This window comes from Cnephaeus nilssonii (assembly GCF_951640355.1).
Source record: "Cnephaeus nilssonii genome assembly, chromosome: 21".
Classification (NCBI taxonomy): Eukaryota; Metazoa; Chordata; class Mammalia; order Chiroptera; family Vespertilionidae; genus Cnephaeus; species Cnephaeus nilssonii.
Genome location: NC_137092.1, coordinates 8,226,606 through 8,246,748, shown reverse-complemented (window position 1 = coordinate 8,246,748; position 20,143 = coordinate 8,226,606). Strand labels below are relative to the sequence as shown.

The window sequence follows — 20,143 nt, the reverse complement described above, 5'->3', positions numbered from 1 at the left end:
GTCACATGTTGCAGTTGTGTTGGGGGTATTAACTTAAAAATGAAAGGCCAGCCCTTGCTGGTTTGGCTCAATGGATAGAGCATCGGCCTGTGGACTGAAAGGTCCCGAGTTTGATTCCGGTCAGGGGCACATGCCAGGGTTGTGGGCTCGATCCCCAGTAGGGGGCGAGCAGGAGGCAGCCGATCAATGATTCTCTCTCATCATTGATGTTTCCATCTCTCCCTCCCTCTCCCTTCCTCTCTGAAATCAATACAAATATTTGGAAAAAAAAATGAAAGGCCAAGGTGAAAGGCAACAGCGTTTATTTCAGATTTTAAAAAAGCATAGCTAGTCGGGGAGCACGGATTCCGGCAGAAACCCAGCTCGTGTCCCAATCAGGAGGCAAAGGCAAGGGGTGCTTAGGAGAAAGGGAAGGGGACCCGGTCCATCCATAGCGGAAGGCAGGCATTTCTCAGGTGCCGCCCAGCTCGTTAGTGATGCTAACTCCACACCGCGCTTCCCTTCAGCCCCCCGCCGTGTTCCCTGCCTTCCTGTCGTCCTTGCAGACAGTGCCTTTAGGACACAGTGTTGTTTAGGCCCAGCCCAGAGGTTCTTGCCAGTCCGAACCTTCCAGAGGTTTGGGGAGTAAGGGGGGCAGGGCAGCTCCTCTGGGGTGGCAGCTGCGACTCCATGAGGCTGATGCAGCCCGTGCGGGCTCTGCGGTGTCTGCAGACCCTCCTGTGCCGCCTGGAGCAGCCGGTGCTGATTCTCCCCCAGCCTTTTCCTGGGCTGCGGGCAGCGCTGGCGGCCAGTTGGGAAATTCACTCCCAGCTCCCAGGCGTCACTCACCGAACCTTTCAGAGGCGAGCCATCTTGTCTGATCTGGAACCAAACCTCCCCCTGCGGTGATCAGGCCGGCATTGTGTGCCGTCGTGGGGAGAGGCAGGGGGCCTGGTGGTCTGAAGTGAGAGTGCCGGGCTTAGAATCTCTGCATCGTCTCTAAAGGGAGCGTAAGCAAAGCACCTGCCTCCCAGGACAGTGGTGAGGGCCAGAGGCGTGAAGCGAGTTTACATGAGTATGTGCAGGGTGCTTAGACGGTTCCTGGTGCGAGTTTCCTCCGATCACACCCGCTACGGAAGGTGCCGGAGAAAGCACAGGGACCCGGAAACAAAAGCACGGCGTGCGCTTTTCTTCCTCCTCAGCACACACACATGCAAAAGCGTATGGTGACTTTCTCATTGCTCCCGGCACCGTGGTGATAAGTTTATTAATGACCTCCATTCCCTTAGGAAAGAAATAAATGGTGAAGGAGGGTCGGGCATTTACTGAGGACCCCCATACATTTGGCTTTAATGTATGTCTTCCCTTCTACCCTGTCCAGCCTTCGAAGACGGAACCATGATGACCCTTACTGCTGTCTTCCCAGCTCCAGGAGAGTGTCTGGCATATGGAAGACACACCTTGAATATTTGTTGATTGAATGAATGAATGAATGGTGTTTCTGTTGCTAAGGGAGCGTTTCATAGTTTGGTATTTATCGCTGGTTAATGCTAATTTTCATTTTATAACGTAGGTGAAAAGTCTAGAAAGGACCAGTTCCTTTAAGGAGTGTGAGGACTAAGCATCTCCAGTTAGAGGGAGTCAGATACAGAGAAAAAGAAACATAAGTTTATCTTTTGCACTTAAAAGGGCTTCTTTTCTTTACTCCTGTTTCTGTTCTGTCCTAGGGCTTCAAAAACAAACCAAAAAAGATGGGTCACATAAAGGCAGACTTGATTGACGTTGACTTAATCAGAGGTGAGTTCTAAGTTGGGTTGGTTTCTCGTGTGTATTATTGTTTTACTAGAGGCCCGATGCACGAAGATTCTTGCAAGAATGGGCCTTCCTTCCCCTGGCTGCCAGCACCGCCTTTGCTCCCGACTGGAGCCGCCTTTCTGCCTTTGCTCTGGCCCAGAGCCACCTTTCCGCCTTCCCACGCTGCCCAGAGGCCCTGAGCGGCTGGGGTGGTGTGGAATGCCTGCATCGTCATCATGGTGACGACACAGGCATCCCGCCCTGCCCCTGGCCACTTGGCGCCTGTGTATGCAAATTAACCCGACATCTTTGGGTTAATTTGCATACTCACTCCTGATTGGCTGGTGGGCATTGCGAAGGTACGGTCAATTTGCATCTTTCTCTTTTATTAGTGTAGATACGGTACTAAAGGTTACTTTTAGCTATCGTCTCTATGTGATAATGTACTTGAATTTCCCAAAGTAATCTTACCTCACCATTCAGGCATTAGCGTTCCCCCCACTTTGCTTAAGTTCTGTGTGGCTACACAAATTACATGGTTTTCCACATGAGTCAAGAGGGAGGGATGAACTGATAATTAAGACAAATATGCAGCACTGTATCACATTCAGGTGAGCCTGACTCATTTTGAGCTTGTGTCCTCATGACTGAAGCAAGAAGTTATTACATCTGAGGCGTGAGTTATTACGTCTAAGAGGATTCTTTTAGGCTACATGCTGACTTTTTTATGTGCCCATTTTTGCTCTCACCTGTTTATAATAGAGTTACAAGTGGGCATCTGTGTACAGTGTATGCAAATGTTTGATGTTTTGTTTTCTTACACATTTAAAGGCTCAACATTTGCCAAAGCCAAACCGGAGATTCCGTGGACGTCCCTGACGCGGAAGGGGCTGGTGCGAGTGATGTTCTTCCCCTTGTTCAGCAGCTGGTGGATCCAAGTTACCTCTTTAAAGATCTTTGTTTGGCTGCTGCTGCTCTACCTCATGCAAGGTAATTGGAGGAACTGGAGTAAGTTATGCCCCTTTCTTTCTGCTGCTTTTGCTGTTAGATGGCACAGACCTTACCGCTCTGACATTGACCCTTGCATCTGATGGCTGGAAGTGCAAAGAAATGCAGGGACACAGGGACATACCGCATTTGGAGTTCATCTTAAAATTATTTGCTCAGACAGAGCAGACACCATAGTCGAACCCTCCTCCCTCCCCACCTGCCTCACGGCCGGGCCTCTCAGTCTTTTCCTCCGTCCGGCACTGACCGCTGGCTCACCTCCAGGTGGGATCCCCGATGCTCGTCTCACCTCTAGGTATTCTCAAGTGCCATTGCTTTAAATGTAGTGGGTACGCTGATGGTTCTAAATGTGTACCTTCAGATCCCTCTGCTGAACTGCAGACTCGTAAATGCCATTGCCGGCTCGGCATGTCCATGGAGATGTAGTAGGAGTCTTGAATGTAGTCATAATGGGACTCTAGATTTTTTTATCCCAAAACCTTTTTTTTTTGTGTGTGTGTGTGTGTGTGCAAGCTTGTTCCTTTTTAGGACTTGCATTTCATTAGATGATGTCATCAACCACCCAGTTTTCAGTTTTCAAGTGAAATATCATCTTTCTAGTCTTCCCTGCCATCAGCTCTCACATCCAGCCTGTCACCAAGCCTGTAAGTTCAGCCTCCGAAATACATCTGGAGTCTGTTTATCTGTCTCGAGCCATCGTCGCCCCCAGCACCGGCATCCCTCTGCTCGGGCCACTGGAATACATCTGCTCTGAGTCCTCTTCCCACCAGCCATTCTTTGCACAGCACTTGGAGAAATCTTTTAACACAGGAACCCTATCATGTCATTTTCCTGCTTAAAACCCTTTAGTGATTTCTCACCGCCTACAAAATAAAACCCAAACTCCTCACCGTGGCCCGCCATGCCCTCCGTGACCTGTAACTGCTAACCTCTGGGTGTCACGTCTCACCGCTCTCCTCCGTGCTCACTCTACACGTAATGGCCTTTTTCTGTTCCTCACACAGAGCTGTTCTCTCTGAGACAATCCCAAGGCTTTCACGGGGCTGTCTTTTTTCTCATCGAGAAGTTCTCAGCCCAGATGGAAGATGCCACTTCCACAGAGAGGCCATCCTCTCTGCTTTCCAAACAGCCCGCCCTCCCCCAGTCACGGCCGCAGGAATCTATTCTCATTTGTCTGTTACACATCATTTCCCCTCTCCGCACTCTGTGCAGCGACCAGGGTGTCCTCTTTAGCACGCTGTGGCCACTGCCGGCCCGGGACGCCTTCGGCAGGTGGGCAGTGGACACGGTGGCTGTACCTGTGCAAAAAGACCTGGGTTAGAACACACAGCAGTGGAGGTCGGGTGGGATGAAAGGATTTAGAGGGATTTTAGTATTTGTTATGTTGGTTTTTTTGAATTAAGTGATAAAATGACAAAACTATTTGTGAATTTATAAACCTGTAAGTATTGTTTTCTGAAGTCATGACAGTGCCGCCCAGTGGAATTTCTGTGCTGATGGAAAGTTCCACAGTGCCCAGCACAGCAGCTGCCGGCCACGTGGCTACTGGGTGCTTGAAATGTAGTTAGTGTGAATAAGGACGTGAATTTTAAATTTTATTTCATTGTGATGAAGTCTTCATAACTATCATTTTAATGGCTGTATAATATTCCATTATATGGGCATACACTCATTTTAATGTCTTTTTTGTTGTTGTTGTTAATCCTCACCCGAGGATATTTTTCTATTGATTTTTAGGGAGAGTGAAGAGAGAGGGAAAGACAGAGAGAAATATCAATGTGAGAGAAACACATTGATTGGTTGCCTCCTGCACGAGCCCTGACCAGGGCCTGGGCCGGGGAGGAGCCTGCAACCAAGGTACGTGCCTTTGACCGGAATCAAACCTGGGTCCCTTTGGTCTGCAGGCCAAACTGGCTAGAGCTCATTTTAATCCTATCTAATAATAGAGTAACATGTAAATTACCATCACTCCGCTACGCCCACGATTGGCTGGCAGGAGGCTGGGGGGCGGGACTCGGGGTGGCCTATCCGGCCATTGAGAGGCACAGATCCGCGGCCGCTGAGGGGGCCTGCCGCGGACACCCAGCTGCGCCTCTCAATGGCAGGGTAGCCAGGTGTCCGCGGCAGCCCCCCTCAACAGCAGGGTAGCCCCCCTCAGCGGCCACAGACCATCAAAAGCGTGGGAGCTGGGTGCCTGTCTGCTCCAGCACCAGGCTCCACCGCAAAAAGCGAAAGCGTGTAGGGGACCCTACACGTGCATGATTCAATCATGCACTGGGCCTCTAGTGTCTTTATAATAGTCTGTCATATGGGTTTATCATAAATACCTTCTTATAGTTGCTCAGTATTCCATTATATAAAATTTTATAGATCCATAATTTACATAACTGTTACCAAATTGTGAGCATTTAGGTTGTTTCTGATTTTTTCTTTTAATAATACCACCACAAACAAAATTTTCCATATTTTATATTATTTCTTTAGCACTTATTCTCTGAAACAGAATTGACAGACCAGAATGTCAACACTTTAAGGATTTTAGTACATACTGAATGGGCACAAGTAGGTTTACAGTTGTGAGTACATGAAACAGTTTACTCTTGTATTATTATTTATTAATTATTTTTTTTTTCAATATAAACGACTATAAACCTACTTTCGCCCCACCTTGTATAGTGAAATTGTTGGTGACACAGTTCTTTTGGAAAATAGTGAGGGTGCCTGTTTTACCATAGTCTTAGCAGCATTATTATAAACTAGAGGCCCGGTGCACAAAATTCGTGCAGGGGCTTGGCCTTTGCAGCCGCAGCGGCTTGCCTCAGCCCTTGAAGCCCCGGCTTCGTCCGGAAGTTCGGCTGTCCTGTCTAATTAGCATTTTACACTTCTATTATTATAGATTAAAAAATGGTTACCTAATTTGATATACAAAAAATAGTATTGTACAATAAAGAATTATTGTAAAAAATAGTATTGTGCTCCTTTAATGTGCATTTCTTTGGTCACGTGTAAAGAGAAAGTTCCATTTTTTCCACGTGTTTGTTATTGAGGAGTTTCTTTTGTGTTGAGATAAGTTGTGTGTTAGGTTTCATAAACCCCGTGGTCTATGTCTGGATTACACGTTCTGCACCATCGACTCGTGTGGTGATTCTTTTTTTAAAAAATATATTTAATTGATTTTTTACAGAGAGGAAGGGAGAGGGACAGAGAGTCAGAAACATCGATGGGAGAGAAACATCGATCAGCTGCCTCCTGCACACCCCCTACCGGGGATGTGCCCGCAACCAATGTACATGCCCTTGACCGGAATCGAACCTGGGACCCTTGAGTCCGCAGGCCGACACTCTATCCACTGAGCCAAACCGGCTAGGGCACGTGTGGTGATTCTTGGGCTCGCACTGCCAGAAACGGCTCCCCTTTTCACTCAGCTAATGTGCAGGTAGATCGCGTGGTAGGGAATCATGTGCTGTTGCTGGTGTACTTGGTAAAACGATAGATTTTCTGTAGAAATAATTTATAGACTTCTTAGAATTGTTTTTTAAGACGACCCCTAACGCTTTCCATTTTGAAACCTCTTCTCTTCAGTGATAGCACTTGTGTTGTATTTGATGATGCCCATTGTGAATGTGAGTGAAGTCCTTGGACCCTTGTGCCTTATGCTGCTCATGGGAACCGTCCACTGTCAGATCGTGTCTACGCAGATCGCCAGGCCGTCGGGAAGCAATGGAAGTCGGAGAAGGAGGTGAGCTGTGCTGTGCACTTGTCGTCGGCTGTGTTCTGGGAGAAGGCACTGTAGATCCCGAAAAACCTTTGATTAAAGTAATAAAAAAATCTTCCCGTTTGCATGTGTTCATTATTATTTTTTGGCTAAAAAGGAAAAGAATGCTTTGCTTTTCGCTTTTCTCCCTGTTGCTAAGAAGACTTGTCATGAATTCTTAATTGCAGGCAGGACTTTGTCATTTAGTACAGCTGCTTAAAAGGAAATAAATTCCTATACTATTTCTATATTATTCTTTATTAAAATATATCAAATAATGATTTTGAAAAAGCATTCTTCTGCAGAATTCAGTCTTAATCAAAATTTGGTGAAAATTCACTATAAACGAGGATCTTAATGCAATTGGGTTACTGCTACTAAACATTTCACCTTGTCTCAATATGCATAATAAGAATGGATTTCTAAGTGCTCTAAACTTCTGATGAAGATTGATTTGACTTTTCTCCACGTTGACTTCGTGTCGTGATTGGTTAGGTGCTATGAAATTAAAGGTCTCTGAGGCATATGTGCTATTATTTTCCTCAGAGTATCTGTAGATTTTTGTTTCCCTAAGCAGGTACTAAATAAGATTATTTCCACTTGGTGTAATGAATTTCAACATATTTATTCTTATTTTTTAGTATTATTTTCTTCTTCTTTTTTGAGTATTATTTTCAAAGTATTTTTTTCCCCCAAAAGAAGATTCCTTGAAAATTCAGGTCAGTTGATGTAATATTTGCTGAGGGACTCAGATGCTGTGCTGTGTCTCGGTGGTATTTATAGGACGCGTCCTTTGACTACATGGGAGAGCAGCACTAAGGGACCAGTTGCTGTTATTTTGTGCTCTCCTGACTAAACGTGCCAAATGGGTAGGTTTCCGACATCCGAATTTACAGGCACCGTGCCTTCTGCTGGGGGCCTGGAAGGGCTGTGGCACGCAGGTTCTTGAATAGCAGTTCTGTTTCTCTGACGATTGAACAGGGTGACAGCACAGGCCTTTGTTTGGAGCCTCCTTTTGCCCTTAAGTCAGCAATGTCCCTGCTAATGGATCCTCGTGATAGGAAGTTCGTTATCCTTCATTTCAGGTGGCAGCGTTAGGGTCATTTTCTGGAGGGGCTATTTCGGGCAGAAATAGAAAAGGTCTTAACTAATCTGAAGTGTTGAAATGTTTGTGTTTCTTATAGAAAATTACGAAAAACTGTGAATGGCGACGGGAGCCGAGAAAATGGAAATAACTCCTCTGATAAAGTCAGAGGAGTCGAAGCTGTGGAACCCGGCCCCTTCGCCAGTGGCTTTTGGGGGACGCTCTTTGGCAACAGGTGAGAATCCCTTACGTTGGAACGTTTACGTGACGTCGTCTCCACATCAGTGTTTGCGTGGCGTAGACTCCGCTCGGGCTCTGGCGTGCCCCGTGTAGGCACATTGTCATCGCGTGTGTTTTTTTTCCAACATTTTAATTTTAATCTTTTTAAAAAATATATATTTTATTGATTTTTTTACAGAGAGGAAGGGAGAGGGATAGAGAGCTAGAAACATCAATGAGAGAGAAACATCGACCAGCTGCCTCCTGCACACTCCTCACTGGGAATGTGCCCGCAACCAATGTACATGCCCTTGACCGGAATCAAACCCGGGACCCCCCAGTCCGCAGACCGATGCTCTATCCACTGAGCCAAACCGGTTTCGGCTCACGTGTGGTTTTCGAGGCTCTAGCATGAACTGCTTCCCCAGCAAGTCCCCACTGTCTGTCAGGTTACCTGCAAGCCCGGTAACCTACCATCCATGTTCCCTCCCGCTGGACCTCTGGTGATGGTCAGACCACAAGTTACAGACACACAACCACGCCCAGCGGGTAACTGTCTTAAGCCAGGCGCACCATCATCACGAGAGAAGGAGGATTGGGAAAAGATGAGGTCGTTTCAGTGTCCGTGCTGCCGCCGCCTGGGGGAGGGAGGCGGAGCTGGCGGGAGGGGCTGTGGGGGGGGGCAGTGGTCCAGGACATCCTCCCTCGGAGGGAAGTGGTCCAGGACATCCTCCCTCAGAGGGAAGTGGTCCAGGACATCCTCCCTCGGAGGGAAGTGGTCCAGGACATCCTCCCTCAGAGGGAAGTGGTCCAGGACATCCTCCCTCGGGAGCCCCACAGGCTGTGACCACACGCGTAGGACTCAGAGCAGGACTGGCTGGCCACATATTAGAGTGTGACTCGAAAGTAAAGGTCTTTTAGTGGCCGTTTTGAAGATGAAGTATATTCACATATTTTCCCAAAGAGATATCTGCCCTCTCCAGCTGGTGCATGTGAGTTCTCCTTCCTGAGCCTCGGGCTGGGCCCTGGCATCCCCCCTCGGCGGTCACGGCACGGATGTTACATGACCCCGTGCTGACCGCAGGCCAGGCCGCCCCAGAGGCAGCGGTCATTCGGAGTGGGGGAGCCCGCAGGGGCCACGCAGGAGCTGAGCGCTGCCGGGCTCTGAGGCACAGGAGAGGGACGGACGTTCTACAAAGTGGCGCACCCGGCGATGGAGGGAGGGGCCGTTCGTGTTTGAGGGAAAGTGGAGCATCTTGGGCACCTGCTTCCTCTCAAGGAACTGACCCGAGTCTCTGGAGACGGGGGACGGGGGAGGGGGGGAGGGGAGGAGGGGAGGTAATCATTGTCTTTCTCCACCTCAGCAAGCGAGAAGTCTAAACATGATGACGTCCGAATTTTCTAGCTTTTCAGAGTAAAATTCCTAATTTACTGGATTGCGTGGAAGATGCTCATTTTAGGATGCTCGTCAGTCATCTTTTTTCTTTTTTAAAAAACAGGACTAAAAGAGTGAAATTAATATGTAACAAAGAGACGGAAACCAACCAGGACACCGGCTACCTGCGTCCCATCATCAAGAAGCGACAGGCGCGACCAGAGGTTAAAACGTGGCCGGCAGCGGAGAAAGCCAAGTCTTCCGACGGAGAGAAGGGCCGCAGGGTAAGAGCTGTGGGCGTAAGTCCAGCAGGATCTTTTCTTTCCCGTGTGAGAAGGGAAATCACGCTGATGGGCTTGTACACTTTGTCTGAACAAGTGAGTGACCTACAAAGGCACAGGACGGGGAAGGGGGCGGCGAGACCGGAGCTTAGTCCTCCCAGTTCTGGGACTAGAGCCCTGGCAGCGGGGCTGGGAGGTGCCGCCGCGGGCTGCGGGTAGAGGCGCGGGCAGCGCCCAGAGAGGCGTGGGCCCGTGGGAGGTGTGGGAACCCGCGTTCTAGGTTTAGGGCGAGGCGTTCTGCTCTGTGTCTAAGACGGACTGCTTCTGTATCTCGAAGATTTGTTCTCGCTTGTTAAGCTGTGACATCACGTAATCACTAAAGTAGCCAATGGTTTTGAGTCGTTCCTGCAGCCGGGCACCATCCAGGCCTCTGCCCGGGGTAACGCCTGCCGTTTTTCCAGCAGGTCTGCGACGGGCGCTTTGCCTGCCGTTGCTTTTCAGAGCAGGAACCGAGCCCCGGAAACATACGAACTTGCCTGAGATGGCCAGGCAGGGGGTCAGGCTTAGGGTCGGACTCCGGCCCGGGCTTCTCCCCGCCCCGTGGCCTCGTGACTTAGGCCGTTCAGTTTCAAGTTCGTTCAGTTTCAAGTTCGGTGTTGTTCTGTATCGTGGTCGAGCGCTGCAGGGCTGCTGGGTTGCTGCCTTTCACTGCGTCCCGGGTTTTGCCGCGTGGCGTGTGCACAGCGTGTGTTGCGAGCCCCTGGGAGGACCTGCTGTCTCCGCAGGAGGCTTTCCGGCGCGTGGGGAACGGCGTGTCGGACGATCTGTCCAGCGAGGAAGACGGGGAAGCCCGGACGCAGATGATGATGCTGCGCCGGAGCGTGGAGGGGGCCTCGAGCGACAACGGCTGCGAAGTCAGGAACAGAAAGTCGCTGCTCCCGAGGCACATCAGCTCTCAGGTACTTTCATCTCAGTTTATGGAAGTCCAGGCGGGAACTTCGAAGCCATCGAACAGTCACACAGTGTCTAACATGTTTCCTGTCGTTCGCTGGCTTGATACTCGGCAGGTAACGAAGACCACGGCCAAGTGGTGCCATTTCATGCGGGATTCCGACAGTCTGGCCGAGTCAGAGTTCGAGTCGGCAGCCTTCAGCCAGGTAATGGGTCCCGTGGTGCGAGCGTGTTCACGGGCAGTGACTTTCTCATCCCTGTCCGGGTAGTTGTTCCAAAGCGGTGTTTATACTGCCTGCCCCTCCCCTGCCTCCACCTCTGTCCACCTAACAGCTTCTCACCCCAGAAAGAGAATGAACTCTTTTCATTCTGAACTAATCTTTTTGTTTATTTCTTCACTGTTTTGTTTTCTGAGGAGATTTATTGGGGCTACATTAGTTAATAAGATTATATAGGTTTCAAGTGTGCGTTTCTGTGACACATGATCTGTGTATGCATTGGTGTGCTCACCACCCACAGTCAGATCGTCTTCCGTCGCCATATATTTGGCCCCCTTTACCCTTGACTAACCGGCCCCGTTTTGATCTAATCTTATGCTATCATAGGTGAAGCTCAGGGAATGAGAAGCTTGCTTAATCTGCACCTGCCAAGTGGAGTTTAAATCTGATGAGGACAGGCTGTTGGGAAGGGACCCCTAAGAGGTGGGAGTGGGGAGTCCCATCATGAAAGCTGAGGGCGTGTTGTACGTGGGGACGTTGTGGTTCAGAGGTGGAGCATCTGTCATGTGAGGTGAGGCCTTGTGACTGACGGCGGGAAGCTTGCCAGCCGTCGCCATAGCGTGTGTCACTATGATTTCAGATATGTGACAGTTTCTAAACATGAGTGAGAACACACCTCTGTTTTCCTTTAAAGGGCTCTCGATCAGGTGTGAGTGGCGGCTCTCGCAGCCTCAACATGTCGAGAAGAGACTCGGAGAGCACCCGCCACGACTCGGAGACGGAGGACATGCTGTGGGATGACCTGCTGCACGGCCCAGAGTGCCGGTCCTCCGTCACCAGCGACAGCGAGGGGACAGCGCCCACCCTGCACTCGGGGACCAAACGGGACCCCAAAGAGGATGTGTTTCAGCAGGTCCGTACAGGCGATGGCAATAATCGCTGAGATGTATTGTGTCCCTCCCCTGTGCCAGCACTGTAGGGTCCCATTTAACTTTGTAATAATCCTATTAGGTAGATGCTTTTATTATCCCTAATTTAGAGATGAGGAAATCGAGCATAGCATGATGATTTTGACTTCCTTTGTACTCTTGGGATTTACAGTATAATTTTAAGGCATATATAAGAACTAGAGGCCCGGTGCACAAAATTCATGCACCGGTAGGGTCCCTAGTGGCTGCCGGCCAGGGCCTTCCTTCATTCTGCGCCGCCCCCTGGTGGTCAGTGCATGTCATAGTGAGCGATCGAACTCCGGGTCTCCTGGTCGAACTCCCGAGGGGACACTTTGCATAGATGTATGTAAAAGCCTAATATGCAAAGTGTTCCTTTGGGAGTTTGACTGACAGGGAGTTTGATCTCTTGCTGTGATGTGCGCTGACCACCAGGGGGCGGCGTGGAACGAAGGAAGGCCCCGGCCGGCAGCCAGAAGGCCCCTATCGGCCCTGATTGCCGGCCAGGCCTAGCGACCCTACCCGTGCACGGATTTCGTGCACCGGGCCTCTAGTAGGTAGATAACTAGGTAAGATAAACTCTCATGTCCAATGGGATTCACCATGTCCCAGTCCCCACACCTCAGCTTCTTTCGGTCCCCACGTTTCTGAAAGCCACCACTAACCACCCCCGGCAGAAACCGCGGGCATGCATGCCCTCCCCGTGTTCCTGAGGGTCCTCACTTGCTCTGGATCCTGCTGTTGAGCATCTGTGTGTCCTCCTGGGCCCCCCACTTGGTGCCCATCATCATCGGCTCCCAGCGGGTCCTCACAGCGGCCCCCCACAGTGGCCCCTTCACTGTACTTTCCACGCTACAGCCACAGTGATGTGTCAGATCTGATGTCAGCCCCTTAATGTCCGTGGCTTTCCCCCTCCTGGATTATTCGATTCTGTTCCTTTATTTGTTCTGATACAGTCTCCCCTCTGACCACTCCTTCCCTGCTCATGTGCAAGGACCACATCTGTCTTGTTCACATTGTATCCATAGTGCATGTCACATAGTAGGTGCTTGGTAATTTATTTTTCATTTACTTTTGCCAAATCAATAAGTGCTCGTCAACATGCTAAGCTTTGGGGTAGGAAGAGCATACACCATACGGTCCTCTATTGGAAAGTTATATTCCAGTTTGGGATAAGATTATGATATGGTAAATAAGTAAAGGACACTGAAAATGCAGCCTAGAATTAATTAGATGCTAACGTGTCTGATAGAGACTGTAAGGCCTTTAGTTTCAGGGGAGGCCGCAGGAGGCTTGTGGGGGATCAGAGAGGACCACGCTGGTGAGCTGGGACCTGAGCCGCTCGCTGCCAGAGCACAAGGCGTGACCTGGCCGAGGAGGGGCTGCTGTCACTGCGCCCTTCTCTTAGGTTCTGATGCTGTTGTGTGTCCTGATTAGACTGGAGAAAGGCTTCCCTCCGCCGTTACTCACGTGATATCCGCGGCCTCGCGCCTCTCACGGCTAACTGCCTGCTTCCCCTGGAGAGCTGTGTTACCCTAGAACAGCTCTCCTCAATATCCGATGAGTACTCCAAGCTCATCCTCACGTCCATACATTTAGAGAGGGAAGCAGCCTTGGAGATTGTGGTCCGGTTGCTGTAGACCAGTGGTGGGCAAACTCATTAGTCAACAGAGCCAAATATCAACATCCAACGATTGAAATTTCTTTTGAGAGCCGAAAACCGACTTCTGCGCATTGGCCACGAAGTTTCAATCGCACTGTATGTGCGTGCCCGCACGTGGTATTTTGTGGAAGAGCCACACTCAAGGGGCCAAAGAGCTGCATGTGGCTCATGAGCCGCAGTTTGCCGACCACTGCTGTAGACCTTTAGCTTCTCTCCAGGTTAAAAAAAAAAGGAGGGGGGCCAGAACTCAGCATCATGGAGGTGGCGTTGGAGTGATGCGCTCTGTGAGGGAGACGATAGGGGGAGGAGGCCAAGGCAGCCGGGGAGCTGGGCTAACGGAGGAGAGGAAGCCGCGGATAAAAGGGCTCTGTTTTAGCTGAAACCGGTCTGGCTCAGTGGGTAGAGCGTCGGCCTGCGGACTGAAAGGTCCCAGGTTCGATTCCGGTCAAGGGCATGTACCTTGGTTGCGGGCACATCCCCTGTGGGGGGTGTACAGGAGGCAGCTGATCGATGTTTCTCTCTCATCGATGTTTCTAGCTCTCTGTCCCTCTCCCTTCCTCTCTGTAAAAAATCAATAAAATATATTTAAAAAGAAAAAAGAAAAAGGGCTCTGCTTTTCTCCTCAGAACCACCTCTTCTGGCTTCAGAACTCCAGTCCCGCCTCTGACCGGGTCAGTGCCATCATCTGGGAAGGAAACGAGTGCAAGAAGACGGACATGTCGGTGCTGGAGATCAGCGGCATCATCATGAGCAGGGTGAGCTCATCGTCGGCACTTTCTGGGTCATTTTGGTTTTTCAAAAAATCCACTTAGTGACCAGCAGCCATTCCACAGAACTGTTCGGTGATGGAACAGTTTTTGAGACACAGATGTGTGTATTTTTAATTTTGTAGTCGGCGTCTCTAGGTGGCAATGTTTTTGTTGTGTTGTGAAGGTCTCTCTGAGCATGGCCTGTCGCTCAGGTATATCCTTGCACATGCTCCTTATCTCATGTGAGCCTGGTTTTCAGTCAGATCCAAAAGCCATAAATCCGGGCATCGTTTTCATTTTCCACTTCTTTTAGATGTCGAGGTTTAGTCGTTAACCCCCTAAGTAGTATTTGACAAATAGGCTGCCTAGCTCCACTCAGCTGTGTGCTCATGCCGGACGTTTTGCATCCATTCCCAGGTCAACGCGTACCAGCAGGGAGTGGGCTACCAGATGCTGGGCAACGCGGTCACCGCCGGGCTGGCCTTCTTCCCGTTTCTGTACCGCCTGTTCCGCGCCAAGAGCCTGGACCAGCTCAAGTCCGTCTCGGCCGAGGAGATCCTGACGCTCTTCTGCGGGGCCCCGCCCGTCCCGCCTGTCGTCGTTCTGTCCGTGATCAACTTCGTGGAACGGCTGTGTCTCACGTGGATTTTCTTCTTCATGATGTGCGTGGCCGAGAGGACGTATAAACAGGTGGGTGGACATGCGGTTGCTCACCTCTGCGTTCACGTCTGACGCTTCGTGGCATTCATCCCGTTCTCTTGATTTGTTCTTTCTCCGCAAGTTAACGTGGGCAGGGAGCGGGGAGCGGCGGGCTTCTGGGACTTGCGAGCTTCACGTTGGTGATGCTGATGCTTCACAGTGACTTCCTGCCGTCTGTCATCTTGCTGAGCCCGTGGGGGGGGGGGGGGGGCGGTATGTGGCTTCGCCAGGGAGCGAGCCCCGCCGACTGCTTAGCGCCTGCATCTCCATGCGCCTTGGCTGGTTTTCTCCCAGGCGCATGGAGTAATTGTCACAGCGAAAGGATTCTGTGAAAAGTGGCCGAGTGGGAATTAAAAGGATTGAAATTTGATCCGAGTTGGGGGTTGAGGACTTAATATATCGGTGGCACGTGCAAAAAACAGGGATTTGAATGGAAATGTAATTTGGGAGTAAGTCAGACTTCTGTACAAACACTCGATTTAAAAAAATATATATTTTATTGATTTTTTACAGAGAGGAAGGGAGAGGGATAGAGAGTTAGAAACATCGATGAGAGAGAAACATCGACCAGCTGCCTCCTGCACACCCCCCACTGGGGATGTGCCCGCAACCAAGGTACATGCCCTTGACCGGAATCGAACCTGGGACCCTTCAGTCCGCAGGCTGACTCTCTATCCACTGAGCCAAACCGGTTTTGGTCAAACACTCGTTGTTGAAGCTGGGGACTCCCCAAAGGTCTCAGAGAATATTCCTTGCGAGTGTGGGGAGCGTGCCTCACTGAGGAGCCTGACCCTCTCGTGTGCCACGGGAGAGCAGAATGCACTGTTAGCGGTTCGTCACTGCCTGGCCCAGCGCCCGCTGACTCGGATTTAATCCTTTTAACCATTTTCATATGCGGGACCATTGCTTACAGTCGGACAAATGCACAGGCACACGTCCATTCATTTTGTGATTTCTTTTCACCCCCTCTAGAGATTTCTGTTTGCAAAGCTTTTCAGCCATATTACTTCTGCCAGGAAAGCTCGAAAATACGAAATACCTCATTTCAGACTGAAGAAGGTGGAGAACATTAAGATCTGGCTGTCGCTGCGCTCCTTCCTGAAGGTGAGTCTCCTTTGATGGACGGCAGCGGGATCCGTGGGGGAGGACGCAGAAGCCGGGCTCGCGGACACGCCTGCGGGCAGCGCGGGCCGGGCAGTGCGGGGCTGGTGGGTGTGATGGAGTCAGTGTCTGGGAGACGCTGCACCCCAGGTTGGAGGTGATACCTCTCCAGGCCGGTGTAGGTTAATGAGAGCTTAGGAACAAAAAAGAAAACGTAAATCCCCAGGGCGGAGCGGTACATTTGCTATTGCATCTTTTTCTGACTTTGGGGCCAATATCCCAGCTGGAAGTCTGTCAGTGACTCACTCGTGCCCTTCAGTAGGAACAGCCTGGGTCTCAGTGCCTAGTGACAGTTGAAGGTGCTACAATCCTATGTCAGGAACTTACAAATGCACATTCTAACATTAATGCCGAAAGACCAAAGAAAAAGGAAACAAACAAGACATACGTGAACGTAGTGAAGTTCACGCTGTTGCTGTTGGTAACCTAGCAGTGAACCCGGTGTGTCTCCACAGAGGCGGGGCCCGCAGCGTTCCGTCGACGTGGTGGTATCTTCAGTCTTCCTGCTGACACTGTCCATTGCTTTCATTTGTTGTGCCCAGGTAAGCGTTTCTTCCTCTCTGTATTGGACACTTCACTGCATTTAAGTACATATATATATATATTAACATTTTTTAATTGGTTGATTTTTAGAGAGAGAGAGAAACATTGATTTGTTGTCCCACTTATTTCTGTGTTCTTTGGTTGATTCTTGTATGTGCCCTGACCTGGGATCAGTCCCGCAACCTTGGTGTATCGGGACGATGCTCTAACCCAGTGGTCGGCAAACCCATTAGTCAGCAGAGCCAAATATCAACAGCACAACGATTGAAATTTCTTTTGAGAGCCAAATTTTTTAAACTTAAACTTCTTCTAACGCCACTTCTTCAAAATAGACTCGCCCAGGCCGTGGTATTTTGTGGAAGAGCCACACTCAAGGGGCCAAAGAGCTGCATGTGGCTCGCGAGCCGCCGTTTGCTGACCACTGCTCTAACCAACTGCTTGGGTCTAAGTACATAGGTTTCTAATGTGTCTAAATTTCTTTTGCTCTTTTGAATACTTGTTAATTTTCCTAACTTTTGTCATGAGAGTAAAGGTAATTTTGAAGTCCTTTAAGACCCCAAGTTCACTCTAATTTAATTTTAGTTGGTAATTTTTTTGTTTTGTTTAGTTGGTAATTTTTGAGTGATGATAAAATTATCACACCATGATGGTGGCAAAGTCAACAAGGGTCTTGGAGGGCAGTGGAATTTGCTAAGAGGAGGGGAGAGGGGAGTGAGGAGAGGGGAGGGGAGAGGGGAGTGAGGAGAGGGGAGGGGAGGGGAGAGGGCCGCTGCGTGGTGACTTTCTGTTTTTCAAAAGCCTGCATTTGGTCCCGGAGCATTCATTCTCTGTATAGTTTTCAGTAAGTTCCACTTTACCTTGGGCTTGCATGAGTAAATGTCTTTACTTTGGAATCAACAACAATAAAAAGTTGGAAGAAAAAAAACACACCAAAAACTTTCCCCAGAAAACTTGACACATAACAGGTATTTGACCACTGGTAGCTGCCGCTGCTGTTGTTCAGATTCTGAAATGGAGTACAGAGCTGACGCTTAGATCTTCTGGTCGCCCCGCTGGGATGGGCCGTGCGTTGTAGGGAGCGCTGTGGGTCACAGGCAAATCCAGGGCTTTGGAAAATGGTCACCATGTCATTGCGAGTGGGCACACTGGTGGTTCAGAGGCTGGGGATGGTTGGTTTTATTTTACTTACTATGTTTTCCCCCTTTGTTACTTCCGAACCCTTGCTGTCTTTCATGCAAAGGAAAATGTCTAGAAAACGTAGAGAAATACATACTGACTAATTATACATAGATAATATTTAATGAGTTAAATCTCTTCTGAGTGTTAAAATATTGCTATCTTGTAAACATTTTAAAATAGCTGGCATAAAGGAGTAAGTATAAATTTTAAGACAAATGAAAAACTTTACTTTTTTTTGGTCCTTCGTATAGGTTCTCCAAGGACATAAGACTTTCCTGAATGATGCTTATAACTGGGAGTTTTTGATCTGGGAAACAGCTTTACTGCTGTTCTTACTGCGCCTGGCCTCACTGGGGTCTGAAACCAATAAGAAATACAGCAACGTTTCAATTCTGCTTACTGAACAGGTACTGCTGTCCCTGCCGGTTGGCCCAGTGGTTAGAGATGGCACAATAAGATTCGTGCAGAAGATTCGGGGTGGCATTCAGAGTCTGTCACTTTCTAGCCACATGACCTTTGTCTCTGTGATTGTCTCCTTATACAATGAGGACAGTATCTTCCCCACCTGCTCCAGGAATTGTTATAAGAATTAAAACCTAATGGATTGAAAATACTTTGTATACTATAAAGGTTTTCTTATTGGTGGGACTGGAGCATACTGTTAATCTCATATTCTACATCAAGTATTAGATTTTAGGAGTATTTGTCATTTTAAGTATCCTATATAATAATAGGGTAATATGCAAAGCGACCGAATGGTGGAACGACCGGTTGTTATGACGCACACTGACCACCAGGGGCAGACACTCAATGTAGGAGCTGCCCCGGGTGGTCAGCGCACTCCCACAGGGGGAGCGCTGCTCAGCCAGAAGCCGGGCTCACGGCTGGTGAGCACAGAGGTGGTGGCAGGAGCCTCTCCCACCTCCGCCGCAGCGCTAAGGATGTCTGACTGCTGGCTTAAGCTGTCCGTCAGACATCCTCCGAGGGGTCCTGGACTGCGAGAGGGCGCAGGCCGGGCTGAGGGGAGCCCCCCCCCCCCCCGAGTGCATGAATTTCGTGCATCAGGCCTCTAGTGTTTAATAAGCTTCTTGAATTTCTTCTGTATCAGCCATGGGATACATTTCAGTGTTTGGAAAATACTTGCTCTTTAGTATGTGAGTAGCTACTGAGATTGAGAAATGCTTCTTTTAAATTCAGAGTAGTATGTAACATTTAAAATAATTGTATGCTTATCCATAAGTTTTAAGTGAAAGTATTTGGTATCATTAGTTCTTCGTTTTTATTTATTTTTTGCCTTAGAATTATAATGGAGAATTCTTCCTATAAGGGAAAAAACAGTGAAAGTTTTCATTGTTTTGATATTTAAATTGCTTTAGTACTTTTTTTTTCACTAGTTTTTCTTTGACAAACATGTCTGATTAGGGATGGGGGCTAGGGTCCACGACGTATGTGCTTCGTAGAAATAGCTGCTGGAATTTAAAAACTTAGTTTACTTGAAAATAGGACCCTTAAAATCTGCCAGATGTAATGCAGTATTTGTATCTTTTTCTATGACATTTACCATAATCTCTGTTCCTTCCCTTAGATTAATTTATATCTTAAGATGGAAAAAAAGCCAACCAAGAAGGAACAGCTTACTCTAGTAAACAACGTATTAAAACTGTCCACCAAGCTGTTGAAGGTAAGTAGGACCCTACGACACTCTCACCACCATTTAAATCGAGTCATCGCTTTCCTTCTCAGAGACGACCCCAGGAGCAGGCCGATGCCAGGCCGAGGGGACGCAAATGCCAGCTCGATAGTTCACGCTAATGGCTGTACAGGTGCTGGCGATAGTGGACGTCCGTCACATGTCTTAAATTACGTTTAAAAAAATAACAAATAATGTGCTGCTGGAATCCACCCTAACAACTTAGCTAATGGGAAGGGGGAGCCCTATTACAGCCGTGTTTTTTCCTTTTCCCCCCTGTTTGCCCCATTGGCCCCTGCACCTCCTGTTACAGCCCCTGAACGTCAGGGAAGGACGTCAGGGAAGGACGGCCTTAGTGGTCGCCCTCACCGAAGACCTCACGTCGGCCCAGAGTCACGGACACTGAGAAGCCACGTGGCTCATCTCGGTTCTGTGTGTTTCTGTAGGAGCTGGACACGCCCTTTCGACTCTACGGACTGACGATGAATCCCTTAATCTTCAACATCACACGCGTCGTCATCCTTTCGGCTGTCTCGGGCGTTATAAGTGATCTTCTAGGATTTAACATACGAGTAAGCAGGACTGCCATCTGTGGCATCTGCCTTCGTCTTAAAAACTATAACAATTATCTTTGTTCTTCACTGTGTGTGTGTGTGTGTGTGTGTGTGTGTGTGTGTCTGGCATGGAAATAACTTCTTTTTCTTTTTAATCCTCACCCAAGGATATTTTTCCATTGATTTTTAGGGGGAGTGGAAGGGAGGGTGGAGAGAGAGAGAAACATGGATGTGAGAGAGACACATCAATTGGTTGCCTACAACATGTGCCCTGACCCCGGCTGGGGATCGGGTA

At 49.1% G+C, this 20,143-nt stretch overlaps 1 protein-coding gene across 5 annotated transcripts in view; it reads left to right on the top strand.

The window, feature by feature from the left end:
• The window catches only part of PHTF1 (putative homeodomain transcription factor 1), a 40,434-nt gene that overhangs the window by 11,522 nt on the left and 8,769 nt on the right, over window positions 1-20,143 (top strand). For all 5 annotated transcript variants that reach the window (XM_079761205.1, XM_079761203.1, XM_079761204.1 and 2 more), the window contains 15 exons: window positions 1,707-1,776; window positions 2,605-2,763; window positions 6,364-6,520; window positions 7,720-7,854; window positions 9,338-9,497; window positions 10,280-10,453; window positions 10,562-10,651; window positions 11,358-11,576; window positions 13,900-14,028; window positions 14,440-14,712; window positions 15,694-15,825; window positions 16,338-16,424; window positions 17,856-18,011; window positions 19,190-19,285; window positions 19,741-19,866. In XM_079761205.1, coding sequence (XP_079617331.1) covers window positions 1,707-1,776; window positions 2,605-2,763; window positions 6,364-6,520; window positions 7,720-7,854; window positions 9,338-9,497; window positions 10,280-10,453; window positions 10,562-10,651; window positions 11,358-11,576; window positions 13,900-14,028; window positions 14,440-14,712; window positions 15,694-15,825; window positions 16,338-16,424; window positions 17,856-18,011; window positions 19,190-19,285; window positions 19,741-19,866 — 2,163 coding nt within the window. The remainder of the gene's footprint in view (window positions 1-1,706; window positions 1,777-2,604; window positions 2,764-6,363; window positions 6,521-7,719; window positions 7,855-9,337; window positions 9,498-10,279; window positions 10,454-10,561; window positions 10,652-11,357; window positions 11,577-13,899; window positions 14,029-14,439; window positions 14,713-15,693; window positions 15,826-16,337; window positions 16,425-17,855; window positions 18,012-19,189; window positions 19,286-19,740; window positions 19,867-20,143) is intronic.